This window comes from Hippocampus guttulatus, chromosome 10, assembly GCF_054856545.1.
Source record: "Hippocampus guttulatus isolate MCC_2025c chromosome 10, RoL_Hgut_1.0, whole genome shotgun sequence".
NCBI lineage: Eukaryota > Metazoa > Chordata > Actinopteri > Syngnathiformes > Syngnathidae > Hippocampus > Hippocampus guttulatus.
This window is the reverse complement of record NC_141270.1, coordinates 19,641,383-19,666,636: the sequence shown is the minus strand read 5'-3', so window position 1 is coordinate 19,666,636 and position 25,254 is coordinate 19,641,383. Positions and strand designations below refer to the sequence as shown.

The window sequence follows — 25,254 nt, the reverse complement described above, 5'->3', positions numbered from 1 at the left end:
GCCGACTCCAAAAAAATCAATGTTCAGTAAAAAACATTGAGTTCTTGCAGGCAACATCCATCAAACTCATTACTTCCACTGTTAAGTGAGCGATCAGCATGAGTAATAAGTAATTGTTTATCATGCCCTTCACAGTCATGGTTTCTTAAACTAAAATGCACACACATACAACTCCTGCACACACATTCATAATGCAAGCAGGAACAAACAGTAAAAAGCAACATTTTTAATTGAGAAGATTAAGAGACTTTTCTGTCATCGTGCGTTTTAGATGTCATTAGAATGAATGATCAAAGAATGCAAAATGGCGTCGACTCTGAAAATTCAACACTGATTGGCTGTTCGTGAATCAGTGCATGAGTTTGAATTAGATGATGAGATAGTCCACAAAAGCAGTTATTTCAACGAAAATGGCATTTTCTAGTGAATTAAAATCAGCAATCTATATATATATATATATAGAGAGAGAGAGAGAGATTGTTAATTTTAATTCTTTTTTTAAAATATTTTTTTATTTTTAGATTTAGATTATTTTACTGAGATTTGTTCCTGCTTGATTATGATGGGCATTGTTCAGGATATGTGCCCATTTGACTTCCTGAATCCCTGACTGTGGATGGTATACTGATGACATGAATGAGTGAGGCACACTCGGCCCACTGGTGCAATGTCACTCTGGGCACTCATAGGGAGGCTGGAATATTACTCTCCAAAAGCAATGCTTAATTACAGCTGCTTCTAACTTCCAAAACAAAGTAACTGCGTATGTCCATCCATCCATTTTCTGATCCGCTTTATCCTCACAAGGGTCGCGGGAAGTGCTTATGTCATGAAGTAAATTGCACATACGCCTCACATGCTGATGACTGGCTAGCAACCAGTTCATGGTGTACCCTGCCCACTGCCCTAAAACAGCTGGGATCAGTTCCAGCACGCCCGAGACTCGTGACGATAAGCAGCTCGGATGGAAGTTTTGTGTGTGTGTGTATATATATATATATATATACATATATATACATACATATATATATACATATATATATATATATATATGTATATATATATATATATACATATATATATATGTATATAGTCCAGTGGTTAGCACGTCGGCTTCACAGTGCAGAGGTACCGGGTTCGATTCCAGCTCCGGCCTCCCTGTGTGGAGTTCTCCCCGGGCCTGCTTGGGTTTTCTCCGGGTGCTCCGGTTTCCTGCCACATTCCAAAAACATGTATGGCAGGCTGATTGGGCGCTCTAAATTGTCCCTACATGTGAGTGTGGGCGCGGATGGTTGTTCGTCTCTGTGTGCCCTGCGATTGGCTGGCAACTGATTCAGGGTGTCCCCCGCCTACTGCCCGAAGACGGCTGGGATAGGCTCCAGCACCCCCCGCGACCCTAGTGAGGATCGAGCGGTTCGGAAAATGGATGGATGGAGAGAGAGAGAGATATATAAAGCTCTGCAGAAGCCTGACATTGAACCTGTTCATTTGAATCAGGTGTGTTGCAACAGGGAGACTTGGAAAACATGCAGGACAGCGGCCCTCCAGGACCTGAGTTTGACACCTATGCCTTAAGTGGTCCGTCGGGTAACCAACCCACCCACGTTTTGGAGACACACGCGTCGTGCGCATGCTCAGTCCATCGACTGGATGGCGTCCTGTGGAATGTGAGTGCTTGCGCTTTCTTCCTGTGCCTCTTGTCATTCTTACTATTTCCGAACATAACAACATCGCTGTTCAAGCGAATCAAAACCAACATATGTTTGTACAAGCATTCCGTGGTGGAGACCGAGGTGACTGACTGCCGGCAGCTGGTCTCGCTCAGTTTAGCTGTGTCCGAGAAGCACCGGACATTCAATGTTAACTAGCATGAAGCTAATTTTAGGTTCGCCTCGAATCTACTCTTGTATGGAAGATCAACTTTAAACTTAAGAAGAATATTGTGAAAGAATTGTGCAAAAGTATCAAGAAACAAATCCTCATACCCCGCAATGATAAATTTCCGAATCAAAAAATCATTACCGAGTTCCTCTCCACAGTTGCTTTATTTTGAAAACAGGAGAAACGGAAAATCTGTTATGCGTTTTATGTGTCGTCACTTGATCGTAAAATGCAAAGAAATGCCCAAGTGTGGAACTGGAAAAATAAAAGCTTATTACGGTTGGGTACACCTGCATAATGCAATGTTGCTCTGATGATGCTGTTTCATATTTGTTGTTCGTGGGATTGGATTAGGGCGACAGTGTACACACAAATGTGACAGTGTCACATTGTAAAAGATCACGGAAAAAAAGATATGGTCATAACAATTAACTACAGCATTCATGGAAATTGGACGATATTTTACACGATCGGCGGCACGGCGATAGACTGGTTAGTTTGTCTGCCTCACAGTGCAGAGGTGTAGGGTTCGATTCCCACTTTGGCCTTCCTGTGTGGAGTTTGCATGTTCTCCCCATGCCTGCGTGGGTTTTCTCCAGGTAATCCGGTTTCCTCCCTCATCCCACAAACATGCATGGCAGGCTAATGGAACACTGTCAATCAGGGATGTCAAACATACGGCCCACTGGCCGGAAGCGGCCCCAAGGAGGTTCCATCAGGCCCGTGGGATAATTTAAAAGTGAAAAAAATGCATAAAAGACACGGAATGAATATTTTTAATAAGGTGAAATTCATGGAGTATCCGCTAGGGGACACACTGTTTTGATCAGAGTAGAAGACAACATTGTTTTGATCAGAGAAGAAGACAACAGCCACCTCAGTCTGTCACTGAAACAGACCCAACACAGCAGACGCGATCAAGGGCATGTGAATACTTTATTCTTTACACATTTAATAGCGCTCTCCTTAGTTTGTAAGGTGTAGGCAGGGTTTAAATTTAGATGTTATATGCACATGTGTAAATGGTTTAAAAATTCCTTTCTTTATGAATTTCGTTTAATCTTAATGTGCGTTACTATATTTTTCAAGACCAATTACTTGTTCAAGTTTTGAGCCTTTGTACAATCAGTGGGATCAGTTGCAATGCATATATGTGAATGATAAAAGTAAATTGCACATTTGTCTAATTTGTCTGATTGGATGCTCTAAATTGTCCCTAGGTGTGAGTGTGGGCGTGGATGGTTGTTCGTCTCTGTGTGCCCTGCGATTGGCTGGCAACTGATTCAGGGTGTCCCCCGCCTACTGCCCGAAGTAGCCTGGGATAGGCTCCAGCACCCCCCACAGCCCTAGTGAGGATCAAGCGGTTTGGAAAATGGATGGATGGATGTATACCTATCCAAAACTAAAACATGCAAGCAACATATCCACCTTTTCAATCAGTGTTTGCATCTGCCTGTGCTTGACTTAAAAGATTTACTGGAAGCAGCTCTTTTTTGCAGAAACAACTGTAACGGCATAAGATGATGACTTCTTGGAGTGACCGTCTACAGAACTATGCAGAGCTCCCAGCCAACATGGATGGTGTCACCCTCAAGAAATATCAACGTGAAACTCATCACAGGTCTGTGTCAGTTTTATTGTATGCATCTTCAGCAAATACTGAATAGAGTCTACTGCTGGTTTTTATTTTTGTTTTTGGGCAGGGGGGGGGGCACCATCGAGTCCACTATGCAGGTTTTTTTTTGTTTTTTTTGTTTGTTTGTTTTTGCGGTTTTGTTCCATTTGCTATTCACACAGTATCGTAAACCGTGATTATTTCTTGAAAGCTAAATGTCTGACTATCTCAAAGCTTGTATTTGCTGTGTGTGCTGCTGTGGAAAAATACATTGCAAGGGGGCCTCAGTCTATGATGGAGTTCTGATGCTCAGGTCACGATGTAACCCGATTTTGAAGTCTTAATGCACTGCAGTCTCACGCTAACCTACGCTAGCAGGAGAGATGGGTTACATGGCGATATACTACCATATCGACCACAACTCGGATTTCGACCAGAACATTTTTGATTTTTACGCCTCGAATTACGACCAAAAACCAGTTTTCGACCAAACTGAGCAAACCCGAATACGCCACTCAACTCCTCTCGGCTTCCTTACACGAGGAAGTGACGCTTCCTCATGTAACATTCATTGTGAGCAGACGCAAATCTGTTTTTTTTTGTTTGTTTTTTGCATAGTGTATTAGCCCCGAATCATGGGCTAATAGGATTGTTTCGGATTTCGAACAAATCGCTTTTGAACAGCCTTGTGGAACGGATTATGGTCGAAAACCGAGGTATGACTGGATGTTTGTGTGTGTGTGCGTGTGTGTATATGTGTATGTATATATATATATATATATATATATATATATATATATATATATTTCTCCTTATGGTGGATTATGTGAATAAAACACATAACAGAGGCAGCCTGATTTTTCTAAAGAAAAACTTTGACTTGCAATGCTAGTACCACCCAGCTGTCACCAGGCGGCTTACTCAAACCCAGAGAAGTGATGTGCCACCACACACCACAAACCTAAAGTGCAAAATAAAATCTGTGACAGAACATAACTAGCGTACGAAAAAAAGAGACTCATCGGACAGTAGGAAGACCAGCCAAGTGTGATATGTTTTATGGTTTGGAAATGGTAGCAATGACCATAAAGATAAACAACTCGAGGTGCCAAAGTTGAAGATCCTGAGATTTCCTTTTAGAATGATGAGAATGTACAGAATAAGGAATTTGCTCATCAGAGAGATAAGACCGACTAGAAGGGCTTGGAGACAATCCAAGAAAGGCCACATTGAGAAAGTACGGTTGTGTGTAGTGAGGCGAAACTATATTAGCAGGAAGATGCGAGAAATGCAGCCACCAGGAAGGTGGCAAAGAGAAAGCCCCGAAGAGTATTATGGTTGTGATGAAAGAAGACTTACATACACCGTATTTTTCGGACTGTAAGTCGCAATTGTTTCATAATTTGGCCAAGGGTAGGGTTTATATTCTGTAGCGATTTATGTGTGAAATTATTAACACATTATAGCAGTGGTTCTTAACCTGGGTTCGATCGAACCCTAGGTGTTCGGTGAATCGGTCTCGGGTTCGACGGAGCCTCTGCAATGGAGGTTAAGACACACCCGAATCAACATGTTAATTAGTTATGACACGCCCGCTTGGCCATCAACAAGCGGCTACGGCCAAATACCTCCAGCGAGTGAGGCAAGTCCTAAGAAGCATGCTCACTGGCAAGAATAAGACCCGGGCAATAAACAGCTATGCCATGCCAGTGATCAGATACCCTGCAGGAATAATAAGGTGGCCAAAGGAAGAGATTCAGACCACGGACGTTAAGACCCGAAAGCTCCTAACCATGCATGGAGGGTTCCATCCCAAATCCAGCACCCTGAGACTGTACGCAAGCCGAAAGGAAGGAGGCCGGGGACTAGTGAGTGTGAGAGCCACTGTCCAGAATGAAACATCCAAGCTCCATGAATACATCAAGGAGAAGGCTCCAACGGATGACATACTCAGAGAATGTCTCAGACAATGGGGAACAGAGGATGAGGCGCTGGAAGAGGCACCATCATGGGAGGACAAGCCCCTACACGGGATGTACCACCGGACCATAACTGAAGTGGCTGAACTCAAGAAGTCCTATCAGTGGCGAGAGAGGGCTGGCCTGAAGGACAGCACAGAGGCACTCATCCTGGCTGCTCAGGAGCAGGCCCTGAGCACCAGAGCCATTGAGGCCCAGATGTACCACACCAGACAAGACCCAAGGTGTGGAGCGTTCACACGTACAAAGCCGCTGAGCGTGTCTGCACCGGCACAGCGTCGGTGCAGCCCCACTTGCGTTCACACGGCAGTTTCTGCAGCGGAGCAAAATGACAGAAAACAAATGAGCTGTCGTGTTGGTTCTTTTTGAAACGTATACACAACTCAAGCGACTACTGGACAGGCACGTCCTTCTCCTTCTCGGTCTCCGTGCCTTCTGCTCAAGAGTGACCGCCCCCGAAAACGTAAATCAGCGATGACTTCAATGACACTCAGAAAAGCAAACACGTAACGCGCCAAACAGAAAATCAAGAGAGGAAATCACAAAATAAATTATATGAGGGGCGGGTGGTTGTGAACACACAACAAAGGAACAAACTACACAAACAACTCAGAGACAGTCCAGTCTCCTACAAAAGGAAAGATGTTACCAGCCAAGTCTTGTGTCGTTATTAAACAAACACATGACGGAAGTCCGACAGAGCACGAAAGCAACGCATTTTCACCGTACGTACGCTTCACAAGCATTTGCTCTGGAGCAAATATAACCCAGTTGCGTTCACACGTGCAAATTTACACCGGTGCTGCTTCGCAAACGAGCATTTGCTCCGGAGCAAATTTTTAAACCACTTCCCTGAGGTGGATCAAATTTGGTCCGGTGTAAGCTGTTTTCCGGGGCTACGCCGGACCAAATCTTGCCGTGTGAACACCCCTAGAGAGCCGACAGTGAAACCACAAAAATGTTGTCTCATCGCATTATTACTTGTACACACCAAAATTAAAATATTTCTAGTTTTGAAATCAGTCAACTACAATCATCAATTATTGTTCAAGTGAGTGTAAACAGGGTAACAAATTTATTGCAAAATCTCATCATTTATTATACATGACAATTTGATATTTTGGTACAGATTTTAGCAAGGATCATGCAAGTTGACAAACATTATTTTCTTTCGGGGGGGCTACATTAAATGACGTGGTGGGCCAGATCTGGCCCCCGGGCCTTGACTTTGACACCTGTGTGCTAAGCACTGTAGTAGTGAGCAGCAAGAAGGTATGTAACTCTCAAGTTTTGGAGGAAACAAAAAAAAGACTCAATAGTCAATGGGCGCCGGTCATACACATCAAAGTTTGCACTCATGCGTCATACACTTGGGGGGGGAGCAAATGACTGTGTTACATCATTTCCCCCCAAACTGTTAATTCAAAGGTCTTACAGGCTGGCTAACCATGTCAAAAGTAGCCTTGAGGAGCCATCAAAAGAGCAGCCTCTTCAAGACCTGAGTAGCAATTTTGCCATTGTGTGACCTATGATGGACTGCCACATGAGGGCCAGCTCCCTCAAGTTGTTCAGGTTTGCTCCATGCTGCGGTCATGTGAAAAGAACTTGTTCATGTGACCACAGATTGATCAAAGGTGTTCTTTTTGTTATTGCATAACCTAAGGCAGTTAGCTACCTCACACTGGTCAAAGTTTTGAGACTGGGCCAAGTTAAAGAAATCCTGGCGTCAGAGGAATGAATCTCTTCAGGAAACTGTTAAGAGTTCGTATTTAGTAGCTATTGTTAATTTTTTTGAAAGTGTAATGTTCAGTACACATTTATGAAACAATAGGGGTGTTCACACGGCACACATTTGCTCCGGCGCTGCACCGATGTATTTTGTTGCGATATATATTGCACCGCAGCAAATTGTGTGGAGCTTTCACACGTACAAAGCCGCTGAGCGTGTCTGCACCGGCACAGCGTTGGTGCAGCCCCACTTGCGTTCACACGGCAGTTTCTGCAGCGGAGCAAAACGACAGAAAACAAATGAGCTGTCGTGTTGGTTCTTTTTAAAAGGTATACACAACTCAAGCGACTACTGGACAGGCACGTCCTTCTCCTTCTCGGTCTCCGTGCCTTCTGCTTGAGAGTGACCGCCCCCGAAAACGTAAATCAACGATGACTTCAATGACACTCAGAAAAGCAAATACGTAATGCGCCAAACAGAAAATCAAGAGAGGAAATCACAAAATAAATTATATGGGGGGCGGGGGGTTGTGGACACACAACAAAGGAACAAACTACACAAACAACTCCGAGACAGTCCAGTCTCCTACAAAAGGAAAGATGTTACCAGCCAAGTCTTGTGTCGTTATTAAACAAAAACATGACGGAAGTCCGACAGAGCGCGAAAGCAACGCATTCTCGCCGTACGTAAACTCTTCACAAGCATTTGCTCTGGAGCAAATTTAACCCAGTTGCGTTCACACGTGCAGATTTACATCGGTGCTGCTTCGCTAACAAGCATTTGCTCTGGAGCAAATTTTTAAACCACCTCCCTGAGGTGGATCAAATTTGGTCCGGTGTAAGCTGTTTTCCGGGGCTACGCCGGAGCTAATTTGCACGTGTGAACGCTCTACTGGGGCAGCCCCGGCGTAGCACCGGACCAAATCTTGCCTAATGTTTTTAATATCTTTTATGTGTTCATTTATTGGTGTGTTTTTTTTTCTTTAAAAATATTTTATGGGCTTTACAAGGAAACTAAATCAATTCACTTTAGATGTTAAATTAAAGAAACTTAGAGACTGATGACTAAAACATTTCTATTTCAAACGTTTCACGTCATTTCATGTTGTCAGGTTGTACAACCGATATTTGTCAACGGTGCAACCAATTTAAACCAATGAATGATCGGTTCAAGTGATCACATGTTTTCCAAATGCAATGTGTGCAGTCATTGTATTCAAAATAATTTGCGGAATAATTTTCCTGCCGTGCGGCCCGGTGGTTGACGGGTTAGTGTGTCGACCTCGCAGTGCATAGGTGCGGGGGTTTCATTCCAGCTTCAGCCTTCCTGTGTGGAGTTTTCATGTTCTCCCCGGGCCTGTGTGGGTTTTCTCCGGGTACTCCGGTTTCCTCCCACATTCCAAATATATGCATGGCAGGCTGATTGAAGACTCCAAATTGTCCCTAGGTGTGAGTGTGAGTGCAGATGGCTGTTCGTCTGTGAGTGCCCTGCGATTGGCTGTCAACTGATTCAGGGTGTCCCCTGCCTGCTGCCCAAAGACAGCTGGGATAGCCTCAAGCACCCCCGTTGTGAGGATAAGCGGTTCAGAAAATGGATGGATGGATGAATGGATGGAATTCTCCTCTCTTTGATTGTAAAATTGGATGTTAACAATACTTAAAACCGACGTACAAAATGCAACAATCTAATAAATGGTGAGAGGGGGAAAAAAAAGACACAATGATCAAATAATGTGTTACCTCGTATAGATCCCCTCAGGGATAATTGCAGCTGCAGGCGCAATGTCAACATTGGAGTCTACCGGGGGGTAGCCCCCTAGCCCCCCTGTTGTTTATTGCTGTTTATGTTCCCCTGGATGGGTTGTAACTGGGAAGTACATTCCTTGTGTGTTTTTTGCATATTTGGACAATAAATTTGATTCTGATTAAAATAGGGGTTACGGATGTATACACTGTATGTTTCTCTAAATATCTGGTTGCACCAGCTGACATATTTTGCTGAAAAATTGAACATTTGAAATAATGGTCAAAAAAGAACTTCAGTAAATGAGACCTGTTCAAACAGTGTTCTGGATACAAATACAGACTTGACATCTATCTATATTGAACATGCTGTTTTAGATGCTTTATTTGTCATTGACCCATAAACTGAAAATTGCTTGAAGATGTGGTGCTCCTGTAAAGTACTTTATGACAATTTACCGTCGTTCTAACAGGCATTGTTTCTAGGAACAGCTTTACGTCTGCGTTGCATAGAGTTGATCAATACTGTATCGAGCACATGTGAACTGGTATCCCAGTTCAGGACGGCTGACCAAGGAAAAGCAATGTTGGGTTCCAATTTGCCGAAGAAGGCATTCGTCGGTTCAAGAAGAACTGCACCAATGTTGTCGAGGCAAGAATGTTCTTTTGTGGTCTAGTCATTGCAGACGGTTTGGCAAACACCCCCACCCCCTAACGGCGCCATTCAAGCCACACTGTAAAGAAATTTTCAGCATGGTAGTGCAATTTTTATATGCCGTGGTCTTGGATCAGTTACAATACATCCGATTCTTTGACGAGGTCATGTTTCCTTTTGGGAAAGAGGAACTGTTGAAATGTGTTTCAACAAGACAACGACCACAAATACATGAGGAATCGGGTTGCATCTTGATTCAGGGTCATCAAGATTAACTCTCTAAAGTGGCCGGCTCAATCCGTGGATTTAAATCCAATCGAGCATTGTGAGACGACATCAAGTATTTTGCTTCTGAGGCAAAACCAAGAAACGCTGAGGAGTGCTGGTGAAACTTAGCCAGAACTGGTGACGATGCCGGTTGACTCCCTGCGATACAATGTTGTGATTTGAGTTCTTTAAATCTGCAGTTCATTGATTCACCAGAAATGAACGTTTAAAATAATTTTTCGTTTTGTACAATACATTTTTAAGTGTGTAAAAAAATAATAAAAATGAAATTGTCTACATTTTGGGGATTTTGAATAGCATATGCAGTGTTCCTAATACATGGTGTCCATGACCATCAAGCGAAATAAAATTTTGAGCAGATTTTTTTTTTTATCCCAAACTTGACACAGATTGATTGCCACATAACTGTGGTCTGTGTCAAGACTTTCAAAGATAAAATTGTCAACTGAAGCTAAATGTTTTAACTTCATTCACTCCATCATTTAGTGCAAGATCTCTGCCAGTTTCTGTGCATGTTTCTAACCCAACACTAATTTTCTATTGCAGGGTGTTTGTCAACCGAAGCTTAGCAATGGAGAAGATCAAATGTTTTGGTTTTGATATGGATTACACTTTGGCGGGTAAGTGTTGCTTGAGCGTTTGTGAACCCCTGCGGTATAAAATCTTTCATGAGATTGCACACATTCATCAAATAGAATTGAAATCTGATATCAGTCAGTCACACTCAACGTGGAACTACAAAAATTTGTTTTCACATGGTACACTCCTCAAATCCCAATTTTTTTCAAGTAAACTAGAATGTAGTTCATTGCCGAAGTAGGCAACTCCTGTCCTGCCTGTTTTTGAAGTTTCCCTCCGCCAACACATGTGATTCAAATGATCAGGATGGTGATCAGGCTGGCTAGTTGCCAACCCTTGCCAGAGTCTTGAAGACTAGTTTAGGGCAATACAAAGTGAATGCAGAGACCAAATTGCTCTCAGATAACCGGTGTTGGGAATAATGGCGTTTAAGTATAACGGCGTTAGTAACGGCATTAATTTTTTGAATAATTAAGTAATCTAATTATTTTTTCTGTCGTTGTAACGCCATTGCTGTTATTGGCATTGTGATGTGCCGCGTTATGTCAACGTGCCGTGATGTCAGCAATTCAACAGCATTTGGGTGTTTGTGTGATTTTTTGTTTTTATAATGGTTCATATCGTCGCCATCCACGTTACAAAAAGCAAGCAACCTGGCTGGGAAATAACTTCCAAGTTACGGAGAGCTCAAGGACCATAAGTGTGTGTTAATTGAACATATATTTGCTCATGTGTAAATATTTTCGCGCAAGCGAGTTTTCACTTTCATGTGGTTTGGAAAACCGTAAACGTCCGTTTGCCCAAATCATCCAACAAGCTACATGTGGATACCGTATATCAGTAAACTGATACCGTTTCGGTTCTTATGGAATATTTAAGAGCTGGATACAACTCACTACTTTGCAATCATGTACAAATATGGAGAGCACTGCCTCTGACATGGATATTTTAGATCAGGGGTGTCAAACTAACCAAAATAACCAAAATAATGTCTTTCCTTTATTTTGGTCTAAAGAAGCACAAGAACATTCGGAAAATGTTGAAATTTAATGAACATATCTTTTACAAAACATATGAAGCATCTTAGATTTCCTTAGACAAATGTGCAATTTACCTTATCATTCACATATATGCATTGCAACTGATCCCACTGATTGTACAAAGGCACAAAACTTTAATTGGTGTTGTAATTGGTATTGAAAAATATAGTAACGCACTTTAAGATTAAACGGAATTTATAAAGAAAGAAATTTTAAAACCCTTTACACGTGCACATAAAATTTAAATGTAACCCCTGCCTACACCTTACAAACTAAGGAGAGTGCTATTAAATGTGTAAAGAATAAAGTATTCACATGTCCTTGATTGTGTCTGGTGTGTTTAGTCTGTCTCAGTGACAGACTGACGCTGCTCGTCTTCCTCTCTGATCAAAACAATGTTTTGCAGATATTCAGATATACCAGCAGATATTCCACGAATTGCACCTTATTAAAAATATTCATTCCGTGTCTTTTATGCATTTTTTCACTTTTAAATTATCCTGCGGGCCTGATCGAACCTCCTTGCAGACATATTGGCCCGCGGGCCATATGTTTGACACCACCGTTTTAGACTGAATGACAGCGTGTGATGTCGATGCTCTTCCTGAGCGCAGCTAAACAAAACCTTGTCACCCTGTGTGTATAAAGTGTATAAATCTCCAGAGTATGAGGCGCTCGGCTTCGACCTGATAGTGGAGCGCCTGGTATCCATTGGATATCCGCAGGAGCTCCTCAACTTTGTCTACGATCCTTCCTTCCCCACGCGGTCAGTCCACTAAACACTTTCATTAATTTGATGTTAAAATGCCATATACTTGTTGGTGTTTTAAACTGATGGAACTGACAACAATCCAAAGTAGCTTCCAGTTTGGTCACAGACACAATGCCAAATACTGTAAAGAGTCACCTCCCTCTCTTCTTTCCTCAGAGGCCTTGTGTTTGACACGATGCACGGCAACCTGCTCAAAGTGGACGCTTATGGGAACATCCTTGTTTGTGTGCACGGTTTCAACTTCATTAGAGGGTGAGAATTAGATCTCGTGCACATGTTGTCGATACGTTTCACGCAGCTGCTGGAAAGTTTTGATTTTACATACACCGTATGAAACTGTAGAATGTATTCATACAAAAGGAAAGGAAGAAAACACGTGTTTTAATTTTCAAAAGTCAAATGACCCCGATGCAAACAGAAGGCCCATAACTGTCAAACGTAATGATTAACCCTTCCAGTGACAGTGGTTACTACAGTGGACAGCTACTTCTCAGGTTACAGGGTGCATGACGGGGTTAAATGTGTAAAAATCCAAACATTTTATTAGCAATAACACAGCGTATTAGCTAAAATACTCCTCCTTTGTAGTGACATCAAAATGATGGTGAAAAAAACTGCTTATTGGATAATGGTGCTTGTACTCGTTACTGTGAATAAAAGCCCTCTTGAAAAGCCTCAATAACATTCGTTGTTTGGATGCAAGCTCCAACCACGACTATAACACGTTAGGGTGATACCAACTGCAGGAATCAGCACTGTTCCATTTGCAGTGGGCCGCATTCATTCCCCCATTGTTTCCCCATTAAGTTTCAAAGGGTCCAAAGGCATTCAGGAGGGCAGGCTTGACAGTATGATCCATGCTACCTAAGTAATGTTGCATCATTTAACCCTTTCATGCACCCTGTAACCTGACAACATAAACTGTCCACTGTAGTAACCTCTAAATGTGGATATTTTGGGGCAAGGGAGTGGGGGTGGATTGGTGATAAAGGGGACTGAAATAACAATGTGATCAATTTCTTACGCGCACGCAAACACACACGCGCACACAGTGACTTCTTGTTGTGTGTGACTGTACTGACGGTTGCATTTTATTACAGTACCGGTAATTTGTTGTTATTGTGTAATTTTATTTACCTTTTTTTTTTTTCACTTTTGTACATAGGACTGACATCAGAGAGATGTACCCAAACAAATTTATTCAGCGTGGCGATACAGAGCGCTTCTACATCCTGAACACGCTCTTCAACTTGCCTGGTAATAATCTAAACCCAAACAAAACTTCTTGACATGGGTTTCAAAGGAAACTTGGCTGATATCATCTGTGCGACATGTGAATGCTTTTCATTCCGTATATGCTCACTTTCATAAGAAGTCGATTTTAATTATGGAACACAAATTCACACAAAAATGTATCTCAAGGCACTTCCCGTAGGGAGTTGTATTCAAAAACCTCGAACAGAACCAACACTGTGTGTAAGGTGGTCATCCGCCTTGCCCAGTTGAGTTATGATAGAAATTAATGTGCTTAGCAATGGCTGTACCTCTCTAAGATTTGTGATAAGAAGTCCACAATAATGGCCAGATGATTGTCATTGGTTGTGTTGGAGCCATAGTACAACATTCTTTTTGTAATTCCTTGATTCTAACGCATGGTGGCGCATATGCCCCCCAAAAAAGGGTTACATAAATAGGAAGCTCCAAATAGTGAGTGTCAGGTGTGTGATGAGGCAGAGGCATGACGTTTTGACGGTGTACGTATTCGTGTTATATAGTGTTTTGATTTAGAAAATTGATTTGAATTATAGTATTCATTTTATATATTTTTTAATGAATCAGCCTATTCATCGGTTGTCAAGAGTTGTATTATTCTGCCAAATAGTAGAAACGGCATGCCCCCCCCCTAAAAAAAAAACATATCTATCTGATGCCCTAATTCATGTCATGTATTTGAAACATTGTAAAATGTTTTATTGATAAATGTTCCTTTTCAGAAACCTACCTCATCGCCTGCTTGGTTGACTTCTTCAGTAACTGCTGTCGATACTCAAGGTAAATGTATGGTCCTAATTACGAACAGTACACATTGCTGCCTTACTGGTCTGACTGTGGAGCTTCATTTGGAAGCTCATCCTCTGGCTACGCTGATCATATTCAGAATCATTTTACATCATTCCATCAAGTTTTTAAGAATAGATGTTGCAACTGCAGCGCCCCACCGAATGACATGGAGTTATTTCCCGCAGTTGTGAGACAGGCTTTATCGATGGTGATCTTTATATGTCTTATAAGAGCATATTCCAGGATGTAAGAGATGCTGTGGACTGGGTTCATTTCCAGGTAGATTAACGTAGATAAATCTTTTCTACAATAGTCATCTTGGTGTGTCGTGAATAACTTTTCTTGTTTTTTTTTTCAAAGGGGTCATTAAAAGAAAAGACTGTTGAAAACCTGCAGAAATATGTGGTCAGGGATGTAAGTAAAACACATGAATTTTCATACTAAGAGAGAAACTGTGAACCATTAAAAACAAAATTGTGGCAAAATTGCCCATAATATTTCTGGGGTTTTTGTTTTGTTTTTTTCTCCCATCAAGCCAAAGCTTCCTCTCCTCCTTAGCCGCATGAATGAAGTGGCCAAAGTGTTTCTTGCAACCAACAGTGATTACAAATACACCGAGGTGAGCTCGATATTTACACTTGCCTTTAGAAGGGAGTGCTAAAAACAAATGTTGAAAGAAAGAAAGTCTATATGCATCGTGGACCAGAATGTCTGGATTTGCTCAGCTTTTGTTCCTCTGTCTTTACAGAAAATAATGACCTACTTATTTGATTTTCCGCATGGTCCAAAGGTAAACACAAATTAAAATTGGGATGCTTAACATTTAGATTTAGCAGCAGCCTATGGAAATATCTCAAAGACCGTTCTCTCAGTCTTTTGCCGGACATGAGACCCCTTTTTGAAATATTTGTGCGTTTGCTTCCTTTGTAGTTGGGTACAATCCACAGACCTTGGCAGTCTTACTTTGACTTGATCTTGGTAGATGCCCGCAAGCCTGTGTTCTTTGGAGAGGGGACAGTCCTGCGACAGGTTGACACAGTGAGTGTGCAGTTAACAGGAGTCGTGGGAATGGGGTCCATGTGTGGGTCATAAAGGCAACTACCAATAATACTTCAAAGTACCGTATTTTCTGCACTATAAGGCGCTTTGGATTATAAGGCGCACCTTCAATGAATGGCCGATTTTAAAATTGTTTCAAATATAGGGCGGACTGCATTATTAGGCGCATACGATAGCGGTAGCACTATGCATCCACTAGATGGTGCTACACGAAAGGGAATGGAATACAATACAGCTGTATTTATATAGAGTGGGGTTTGGCAAGGTCTTTAGTGCCCCCCTAGTGGCTCCCTGGGACTCTTTCAAAAATATATGAAAATGGAAAAAGATGGGAGGGAATTTTTTTTTTATTTTTAATATACCTGTAGTTTCTGTAGGACAGGGGTGCCCAAACTTTTTGGACCGAAGATCGACTTTTCGATCAACCAACCTGCTGCGGTCGACCCGTTATCACGCACGCACATACACACGCACGCCATGATGAGCAACAGCCTGACATGGAGGCATGCGACGCACTTTTGCAGCCTGTTAACTATCGTAGCAAACGCGTACCGTTTTAAAGTGCTTCCCTTGGCCCTCTAGATTCTATTCTTTGCCCGTGCCCTCGGTGAATCGTACACAAAGCAAACTCTGAATGGGAATAATGATAACGATAAAAGATATAGCGCAACAGCTCTGATCACAAGCTGCAATTGCAGACTGCTGAGCGCGAACAACTTCCGGTGACGCAGTCACGCGCCCCCAAAGATTAAAGATTTACCTGCTTTATTTTATTTTATTTTTTTAATACTTTTTGTGAAAATGAGACTGATAGGATGATTAGGGTGCAGTGTACATTGACACAAAAATATATTACTGACATACACAGAGACACACAAATGGTTGGGCTTTTTTTTCTCCTCTACACCCTTCGCGATCGACTTGGGAGCGGTCCGCGATCTACCGGTCGATCGCAATCGCCGTAATGGGCACCTCTGCTGTAGGAGACCAAATATGACACAAATATTCTTCGTTTTCCAATGCTGTAAAATGTGTAGAATAAATATTACATTTCAATATTTCTGTCAACGAGGATTTGCATCATAGCCTGCGACACCCGTTTCTATTAGCAGCAGCAGGTGGCTGTTGTAAAAAAACGGCGTTTCATCTACAATTCACCGAGGGTTGCCGACCCCTGCACTCGATGATGCTACGGTACAGGAAGTACAATACAATACAATACAGTACAGCTTTATTGATATAGAGCCTTCGCAACCGCTGCAGCTGTAACAATGAGAACTGGTCACAAACACGGACATGAAACATATATAATACAAATGGCATTACAAAACAATAAATGAAAGACAAAAGTTATGAAGACGATTTATTCAACAAAAAGGCACACAAACCTTGTGGGCTCGCATCCACAAGGGGCTAAATATCCTAAGAAGTCTTGCTTGTCTCCTTCTTCCTTCGTTTCGTCAGTAGTTAACTATGCTTTTGGTATTATCTTCATTTTATAATGGCTGTGCAGAGCTCACAAAGTAGCTGTCTATTTGAGTGTGTGTTGGCGAATGCACATATCAATTAGTGTCGGGCAGAACCCTTTTAGGTTACAATTGATTCCTGCTAATAATCACCACTTATCATTTATTTCAGACAACTGGCCGACTCAAGATTGGTACATACACTGGTCCCCTCCAACATGGGATTGTTTACTCTGGAGGTAACGCATAAGATATAATTTCAGAAAGAAATTGAAATATTCATGCAATCTCCTCAGACTGTAGTTCTTCATAAGATAAGATAAGAAAACCTGTATTAGTCTCGCAATGGAGAAATTCCCAATTCACAGCAGCAAAGTTATGAAAGGAGAAGTACAACAACAAAAAATAGGAGCTGCTGGAAAGGCAGCCACTCTCGCGGCGCCATTTTGAAGTCAAAAATAATCCAAGGTCCTGTCAACCACTGCCATCAAATGTTATGTGTGTAGAACACAGGTCACGGTCATATTTGGATCAGGTTCAATTTGGTGTGCAATAGTATTTAGGATCTCAGGGTGGGCCACAAATTGTGTACCCTTGTTCGTTTTCCGCTGTCATAAACATGCAGTGTATTTGGTTTTATTTACAACAGATTCACCAAAGATGGCCTTGGCCACCCGTGGCCACCCTGTAGCTCTGGCCCTGAGTACTGGGCTTGTGGAAAAAAAAAATTTCACCCATTAACCTGGCCCCGAACTTCCCCCACCCACCATGAACATTTTGGAACCATCTCATCTGTTTTACGAACCTTCTGCATTTTCTGAGACATCGTCATGATTTTTTTTTTGTAATCCTCTTGAATTATAATTGAAAAGCATATTTGTCATATTTTTCATCGGTTCAGTTCAATTAAATTTTTATCAACTTTGTCAAATTCAGATTATTTCTGAGACTACTGTGGGTTTTTCTTTCATGAAAAAGGAGGTTGCAACAATTTTGTCTGATGTTTGCACCCACAGGTTCTTCTGACATCGTATGTGACTTGTTGGGTGCGAAAGGCAAAGATATTGTCTACATTGGTGACCACATCTTTGGTGACATTCTGAAATCCAAGAAGCGCCAAGGCTGGAGAACTTTCCTGGTCATACCAGAACTGGCCCAGGAGCTGCATGTTTGGACTGAAAAGAGCTGTAAGAATACATAGACACACTACAGATCTGAACAGAACGATCATGTGGGAAAGGAGTTACTTTGTGGTTTGCGGCATGGGTCTAGTCTCTCTTTTTCCCCTCCCTTACATAAAGTCACTCGAACGTGTTTTGTGGCTGTTGGTTTTCGATCTCAATTGCCAGTAGAGGGAGCACACATTATTTTGGTGAATGACCTAGGAGGGGGGGATGGTGTGGGCTGATGGGAAGTCAAATAATTTTGAGAAGTATAATTATATACTTGCATCCACATCCAAGGCGAGATGTAGCTTCATTTAATAAAATAAATGCCATACTTGTCAGCTCACCAGTAAGCCAAATGAGGTTGTTTCCAGAGATGGGCACTTCACTCTATTTTACCAGTCTGTCCTCCATCCGCGAACTGGGCACCCTTCCGTCATCGTCCCTCCATACTTATTCCTAACATAATCATCCTCCGTCCCCGTCCGTCTTCTTAAAGCAGTTACGTCCTTAGATTTCAGCATTCCATCGCTCCCGCCCCAAAAAGAAGAGAAAAAATAACAGCTCTGCATGACTCCGTGGTAGAGAGGCTAACAGCCGAGGTTTCATAATTCCTAAACATTTATTTTATGCCCGTCGGCTGGCTAATTTCCTATTCACTTCCATTCACCCAAAGGGTAGTCACTTCTGGATAAACAGTTTGACGAACCGTTTGCCACTGAGGTCCGGAACACGCAACAGCATTACAAGATTTCATTCTGCTCCGAGTGCAAATATTTGAATTTTGTACACTCTCACTCTAGGCCCACTCAAATCCATATTCGAGTCACCACAATTTTTAAGACGGGTCGAAAAAAATGTGTCGAAAAGGCGAGCACGCAATTTATTGTGAAACATTGTGAACTACCGTATTGGCCCGAATATAAGACGGTGTTTTTTGCATTGAAATAAGACTGAAAAAGTGGGGGTCGTCTTATATTCGGGGTCTAGACATTATGCCCATTCACGACGTAAGCTATCATTGAAGCGAATGCTGAACTTGACTCCCCAGGCCAAAGTGAACCCCTGTCACAAAGAATAAAAATAAAAATAGCGGTAGCACGAAGAAGAAAAAGAGAAGAAAATAATAGAAGAGACAACAGAAAATGGAGAAAAGTAGCGACAATCTGGAGAAAAGTGGGTCGAAGATCGGCCAGGTTAACCGGCAGCTGAGGAGAAGTTATGATGTAATTTACGTTTCAAAAACCAGAAGCCATTCATTTACGAATGTGATTGCACTTTAGATTTGAATGAGGCAAAATAACATGCTTTTTCTCTCAAATATATTGTTATAATCATTTGTTTCAGATGTACTGTAATTATTTTCTGTATAAAAATTAATTTGGTGTTCAAAAAGTCTTTTCTCAAACTTGAGTCTTGAAAAAGAGGGGTTCGTCTTATAATCAGGGCCGTCTTATATTCGGGCCAATACGGTAATTTACACCCAAAAGCTACCATATAAATGATGTAAAGCTTGAACGACTTTACACACAATTTACTTTCTTTTTTTTTTTTTTTTTTTTCATGTTCGGCCCCCTGCTGCACACATGTATGCAAGAGGTCAAGTTTAACCAGAGACTCACTGCTCACATCCGTCACACTGAGATGGCCGGCCACATTGGCTGTGTACTCACTCAGTTTGGCAAGTTGTCTTACAGGGAGAAGCAAATCAATCACAGCTCTGTTGTCATGTGTCTGATGCACCAATTTACCGAGGGAAGCCAGAGTGAAAATGATATTCTGTAAAAAAACAAATGGGAAAAGTGGTTTATGTTGAATCTATTAATGAAGGTTCTCTTTTCAGCTATATTTGAGGAGCTTCAATCTCTGGATTGTTTCCTCGCTGAGCTTTACAAGTAGGGTTTTTTTTTTGTGTGTTTAATTTGAGCTACTTGAATGATGGTGGGAAATAAATCTCCACACCTATTCGTGTTTTTGCTGATTAATTATTACCAGCGTGGATCAATTAATATTCTAGTAATAAACAATTGAGCTGTGAGCTGCTTTAGCTGATTTACATTCACACATGTGTTGTCAATGACAATTGACTGTGAATATATTTTGAATACAGGCACCTGGATAGCAGCAGCAATGAGAGGCCTGATATCAGTTCACTCCAGCGACGTATTAAGGTGCAACCACTGCTCTGCCTATTACACCGATAGTGATAATGAAAAAATACATAGGTGAAATTACATTTCACCTTCATACCTTTCAAGTTTGTTTTAAATCCCCACCCCCCTCCCTCCTTAGCTGTGATATCTATACACCTTCCAGGTGTCCTCTCAATTATCTGATTAAACCCATTTCTTGAATCTGCCTGTCCCTTCCAGAAAGTGACACATGACATGGACATGTGCTATGGCATGATGGGAAGTTTGTTTCGTAGTGGATCCCGTCCGACTCTATTTGCCTCTCAGGTGATGCGTTACGCAGACCTGTATGCAGCCTCCTTTATCAACTTGCTCTACTACCCCTTCAGTTATCTCTTCAGAGCTTCACATGTGCTGGTGGGCCATTCACACTTTTATTATTATTATTATTATTATTAGAGCTTTTAGATGCATTGTATGATGATAATATTCTGTCTCAGATGCCCCATGAGTCAACAGTGGAGCACATCCATGTGAAAGTTAACGACAAAGAGTCGCCACTGGCCACAAGAAACCGCCATGAGTTAGACTTAAAGGAGGTGGAATTGAAACGAAACCAAATGACCCGATCCGTCAGTGAGATCCAGCCCCCTCATTTCTTCCCGAAAGCTCCAGAGGAGATCACCCACTGCCATGATGAGGATGATGATGAAGAGTAGCACGTCGATGGAAAACGCTTTTTATTTATTTTATTTGAAAGGACATGTGCTGTGTGTTGAACGTTACGGAGGCCCTAAAGTGACATGCAGAAAAACAATGTAATCTAGTTCTCGTTAGGACGACAAACATTCTCACCCAAATGAGAAAAAAGTAATGGTTGCGTTGTTGAGTCTTTGTTTTGAGGGAAGAGTGTAATGCTGCTTTCGGGGAAGGTGGGAACTCAGACTTCCCACTTCAAAAAGTGCACTAGAATGTCCCTTTGAACTGAAATCGTGTAGCAAAGTCAGGAGGAAAAAAAAAACAAGGACCCTGTGTTCACTTCGATGTGATGGCGATCCCCATGGAGACAGACTGTGAATGTCAAAACATCATTTTCAAGATTATAAAAATATTAAGCTTTATTCTTACATTGATTTAGCTGTTCAAAATAACGTCACGTGACACCGCATGATTTGTACTGACTGCATAAACATGTCTTATTTCCCTGTGTCAAATTATTTAGTAAAACGAATGAAATGTTTTGAAGATAAGATCCTTTTATTTATATAATTTAGAAAGTTGTGAAGGTTTGCTGAAGGTCAAAATGTGTTGTGAATGAACAAGAACATCACACAATTTATCAGAATCTTTGTTGTTGACGTTGTCCTCGGACGCTTTGAGGTCGGAACTGGGCCAATCTCGGATTTGCCACTTTTCTCGAAAGCAGCATATGTCTTCCAGCGCTGCCATTTTGTCTCTGGGGATGAGCTTTATCTCAGAATTGCTCAATCCGTGATTTTAACATGTATCCACAAATATATATTATAAATATATCAAATGTGTTCTTAAATGTTGTGTGTGTTTTGATCTTAACCGAACGTGAATTGTCGAATGCGCGTTTGTGAATCTGCGGACCCGCGCATTTCTGACACAAACGTCACGCCTCAACATTAACGTGTTGAAAGGCCACCCCACTTCTGCCCACTAGGAGGCCGTGTTGTTGTTTCCATTGAACGAGAACCAACGTGGAATTTGAAAAACAAAACGAGCCTTTATCTGATCTTTTCTTATGCGTTTGTTGTAGGCAAGTCAGGAAACAACAATTTTTTTTTGTCGAGCTTGTTTTGTGTTGACAAGTAAGACATTCTTCGACTGATTCCAATTCTGTGCCAGTGCAGCAGCGGACAAAGAGAAGAAAACTAAACACATAATAACCGATCTGCTCTTTGCTCTTTTTCCCGTGTTTCACTTTACGCGTGTAACACGAAAAACAGGATATAGCTCGTTCCCGTTTAGTGGAGATCGCAACAATTCCTCCTTGTGAATAAGGATGGCCCTTTCAACAAGTTTATGTTGAGCTGTGACGTTTTGTAAAAAATGAATGCGCCTGTCCGCTGATCCGCAAGCGCACATTCGACGATTCACACTCAGTCGTGATAAAAGCACACACAACATGAAAGAAAAGGTGGAAATCACAAATACATTGGTGGACACAAAAATCGCAGATGTATTTGTGTGCATTATTTTGACACAAATCCCTCCCTATAGACCGAGGGTCGGCAACCTGCGGCTCCGCAGCCATGTACGGCTTTTTTGCGCCGCCCTAATGGCTCCCTGTAGCTTTTTCAAAAATGTTTGAAAAAGGAAAACGATGGCAGAGGGAATTCTATTTTAATATGGTTTACACACATGTGGTTCCTTCATTACAAGGCTTTTAATTTTTTTGCGGCTCAGACATATTTGTTTTTTTCGTCCAAGATGGCTCTTTCAACATTTTGGGTTGCCGACCCCTGCTATAGACAATGGTAGCAGAAGAGTGCTTACGCTCTTTACTCAAAACAAAGACACCATTGGTTTTGTGATTATAAACAACAAATTTTAATTTGGTTGTAGACTGAAAACTCAGGGGAAAAAGTGACACTTGATCAAATTATTTTTATTTAATCGAGATGTAAAAGACTACTGTCGGAGTAAAAATACACATGGTAGTCTTAAATTAGTAATTACATGTTTGCCCAACATGAACATGGACATACTTTAGACTTACATCTTCTTTAATGGTCGACTGATACCAAACCTGTGACCATAGATCTTTATGGTCACGAGCTATGGGTCATGACCGAAAGAACGAGATCCCGGTTACAAGCGGCCGAAATGAGTTTTCTCCGCAGGGCTCTCCCTTAGAGATAAGGTGAGAAGCTCGGTCATCCGGGAGGGGCTCAGAGTCGAGCCGCTTCTCCTTCACGTCGAGAGGAGCCAGATGAGGTGGCTCGGGCATCTGATTAGGATGCCTCCTGTACGCCTCCCTGGTGAGGTGTTCCGGGCATGTCCCACCGGTAGGAGGCCCCGGGGATGACCCAGGACACACTGGAGAGACTACCGGTATGTCTCCCACCTGGCCTGGGAACGCCTCGGGATACCACGGGAAGAGCTGGAACAAGTGGCTGGGGAGAGGGAAGTCTGGGCTTCACTGCTCAAGCTGCTGCCCCCGCGACCTAAGCGGTAGATGATGGATGGATGGATGGATGATGTTATTTCAATCACATGACGGTTTTCTTTGATATCGTCTTTTCTTGTGCTGCCGTTAAATCTGCTGGCGTCCACCCACCTCCAGATTTTCAACCCTCTCACTGCTAGTTGGTTCTCTGATGTCCTTTTAATCAAACTTGAATTGTACAATGTTATTTCAATCACGTGACGGTTTTCTTTGATGTCGTCTTTTCTTGTGCTGCCGTTAAATCTGCTGGCGTCCACCCACTTCCAGATTTTCGACCCTTTCCCTGCTGATCGGTTCTCAGATGCCTTTAATGAGCTTTGTGTTTCCTCTTCAAACATGGAGAAAGTTACCTCCTGGTTCTACTCATCCTGCTGTGCTGCACTGGATTCGGTGGCTCCATTACAAACTGTGCAGTCAAAAGCTAGACCCGAGTCTTGGTTTAATGACAGAACTGGCGCAGCTAAACAGGAGTGCCGCAAAGCTGAACTTAAGTGGAAAAAAGACAAGCTGCAGATCTCTTATCAAATCCAGAAATACTGTTGCCGTTATTACCGGATCGCAGCTAAAGAGGCCAAAAAAGAACATTTATCAAACTTAATTCAGGGTAACCGTCACAACCCACGTGTAATATGTAAAACTATTGATTCTGTACTTAAACCCCCTTAGCCTATTTACTTTGACTATTCCCCTAAAATATGCAATCAATTCCTGCAGTTTTTCACTGATAAGGTTTCTACAGCTTGCAGTCTTGTTTCAAACACCACCTTTGACCCCTCCATCCATGTTCCATGTTCAGCAGTGTTAAATACTTTTGAAATGTTTCCTTGACATTTTTAGAGGAGGTGGTTTGCTAGACTTAGCCATTTGGCCTCCCTTAGTACTCTGTTCAATTCGAAGTGTTTTCTCCCAGGATTTGGTAAATAGGTCTTGGCCATTATCAACAGCAGTCTGTCTTCTGGTGTAGTTCCCCAACAATTGAAACATGCGGCGGACGGTGCAACCCTGACTGAAGCAAAAAACCTGACTTTGATCAACCTGTTTTTGGGAGTTATTTTTGCTCCATTTATACTCTATATACAGTGGTGGTTGTTTTAAAGTGCTCTATGAATACAGTTGAGCTGAGTATTATGCATGTGTCAGTCATTGCAGATACCAGTTAGGCTTGGGTCATCATGTTTGCCCCAATTGGTTTATTGGGGTAGTTTCCGCCACCTCTGGTTTTACTTGTTTTCCTTTCCTTGTCAACGTTGCGTTTCCGCTCAAATGTAAAATATTGGATTAAATTCAAATAATTAGCTAGAATGGCTGACTTGATTGCACAGGATGACACTGTATGCGCATGGGGGAAGATATAAAATACTGCTGTCTCACTTGAAGCTGTTTGTGCACAAAACCAATTCTACTTCTGTTTTTACATATTTAATGGAACAATTTAATCTGGCTGTTATCTTGAATGCACGTGCTGTAAAACCTCGTTTGCATTTATGCATATGAACCAAATGGTTTTGTTTTACTACCAAATGATAGAGCATTTGAATGAATTTTGCATTTTGTGGAAGGTTGCCATTTTTCCCAATATGCTGTATTAAAAAGGGTTTTACTCTTAAATGACAACTTTTGATTTTACTCAAACAGCCATCTTTGCAGAACAACATACGTGTATTGTACATTAAACACTTAACAACTCAGGGCAGTCGATTGGTTAGCGCAGAGGTCGTGGGTTCGATCCCGGCTGCGGCCTTCCTGTGTGGAATTGGCATGTTCTCCCCGTGCCTGCGTAGGTTTTCTGCGGGTACTCCGGTTTCCTCCCACATTCCAAAACATGCATGGCAGGCTGATTGAACACTCATAATTGTCCGAGGTGTGAGTGTGAGCGCGGATGGTTGTTTGTCTC

At 42.0% G+C, this 25,254-nt stretch overlaps 1 protein-coding gene across 4 annotated transcripts; it reads left to right on the top strand.

The window, feature by feature from the left end:
• Positions 1 to 1,276: 1,276 nt before the first annotated feature.
• Positions 1,277 to 24,968, top strand: nt5c2a (5'-nucleotidase, cytosolic IIa). 4 transcript variants are annotated; one of them, XM_086121896.1, is made up of 19 exons: positions 1,655 to 1,667; positions 3,102 to 3,230; positions 3,381 to 3,502; positions 10,436 to 10,509; positions 12,157 to 12,274; positions 12,437 to 12,532; positions 13,446 to 13,537; positions 14,275 to 14,332; positions 14,527 to 14,620; positions 14,702 to 14,755; positions 14,877 to 14,960; positions 15,090 to 15,131; positions 15,272 to 15,379; positions 17,039 to 17,105; positions 17,883 to 18,053; positions 19,876 to 19,927; positions 20,143 to 20,203; positions 20,405 to 20,581; positions 20,665 to 24,968. In XM_086121896.1, exons 3-19 carry the CDS (start codon positions 3,402 to 3,404, stop codon positions 20,881 to 20,883), a joined length of 1,668 nt encoding a protein of 555 aa, XP_085978022.1. In that variant the 5' UTR covers positions 1,655 to 1,667; positions 3,102 to 3,230; positions 3,381 to 3,401; the 3' UTR covers positions 20,884 to 24,968. The 4 variants fall into 4 exon arrangements, with proteins under 4 accessions (XP_085978020.1, XP_085978019.1, XP_085978022.1 ...); XM_086121895.1 differs by having other exon boundaries at positions 3,368 to 3,502; XM_086121894.1 differs by lacking the exon at positions 3,102 to 3,230 and having other exon boundaries at positions 1,277 to 1,667.
• Positions 24,969 to 25,254: the final 286 nt, after the last annotated feature.

Coding starts and splice junctions, on each gene's coding strand:
- nt5c2a (XM_086121894.1), top strand. CDS start 3,402: ATGATGACTTCTTGGAGTGACCGTCTACAGAACTATGCAGAGCTCCCA. Junction 12,275..12,436: donor GATCCTTCCTTCCCCACGCG/GTCAGTCCACTA, acceptor TTCTTTCCTCAG/AGGCCTTGTGTTTGACACGA. Junction 17,106..17,882: donor TGGGATTGTTTACTCTGGAG/GTAACGCATAAG, acceptor TTGCACCCACAG/GTTCTTCTGACATCGTATGT.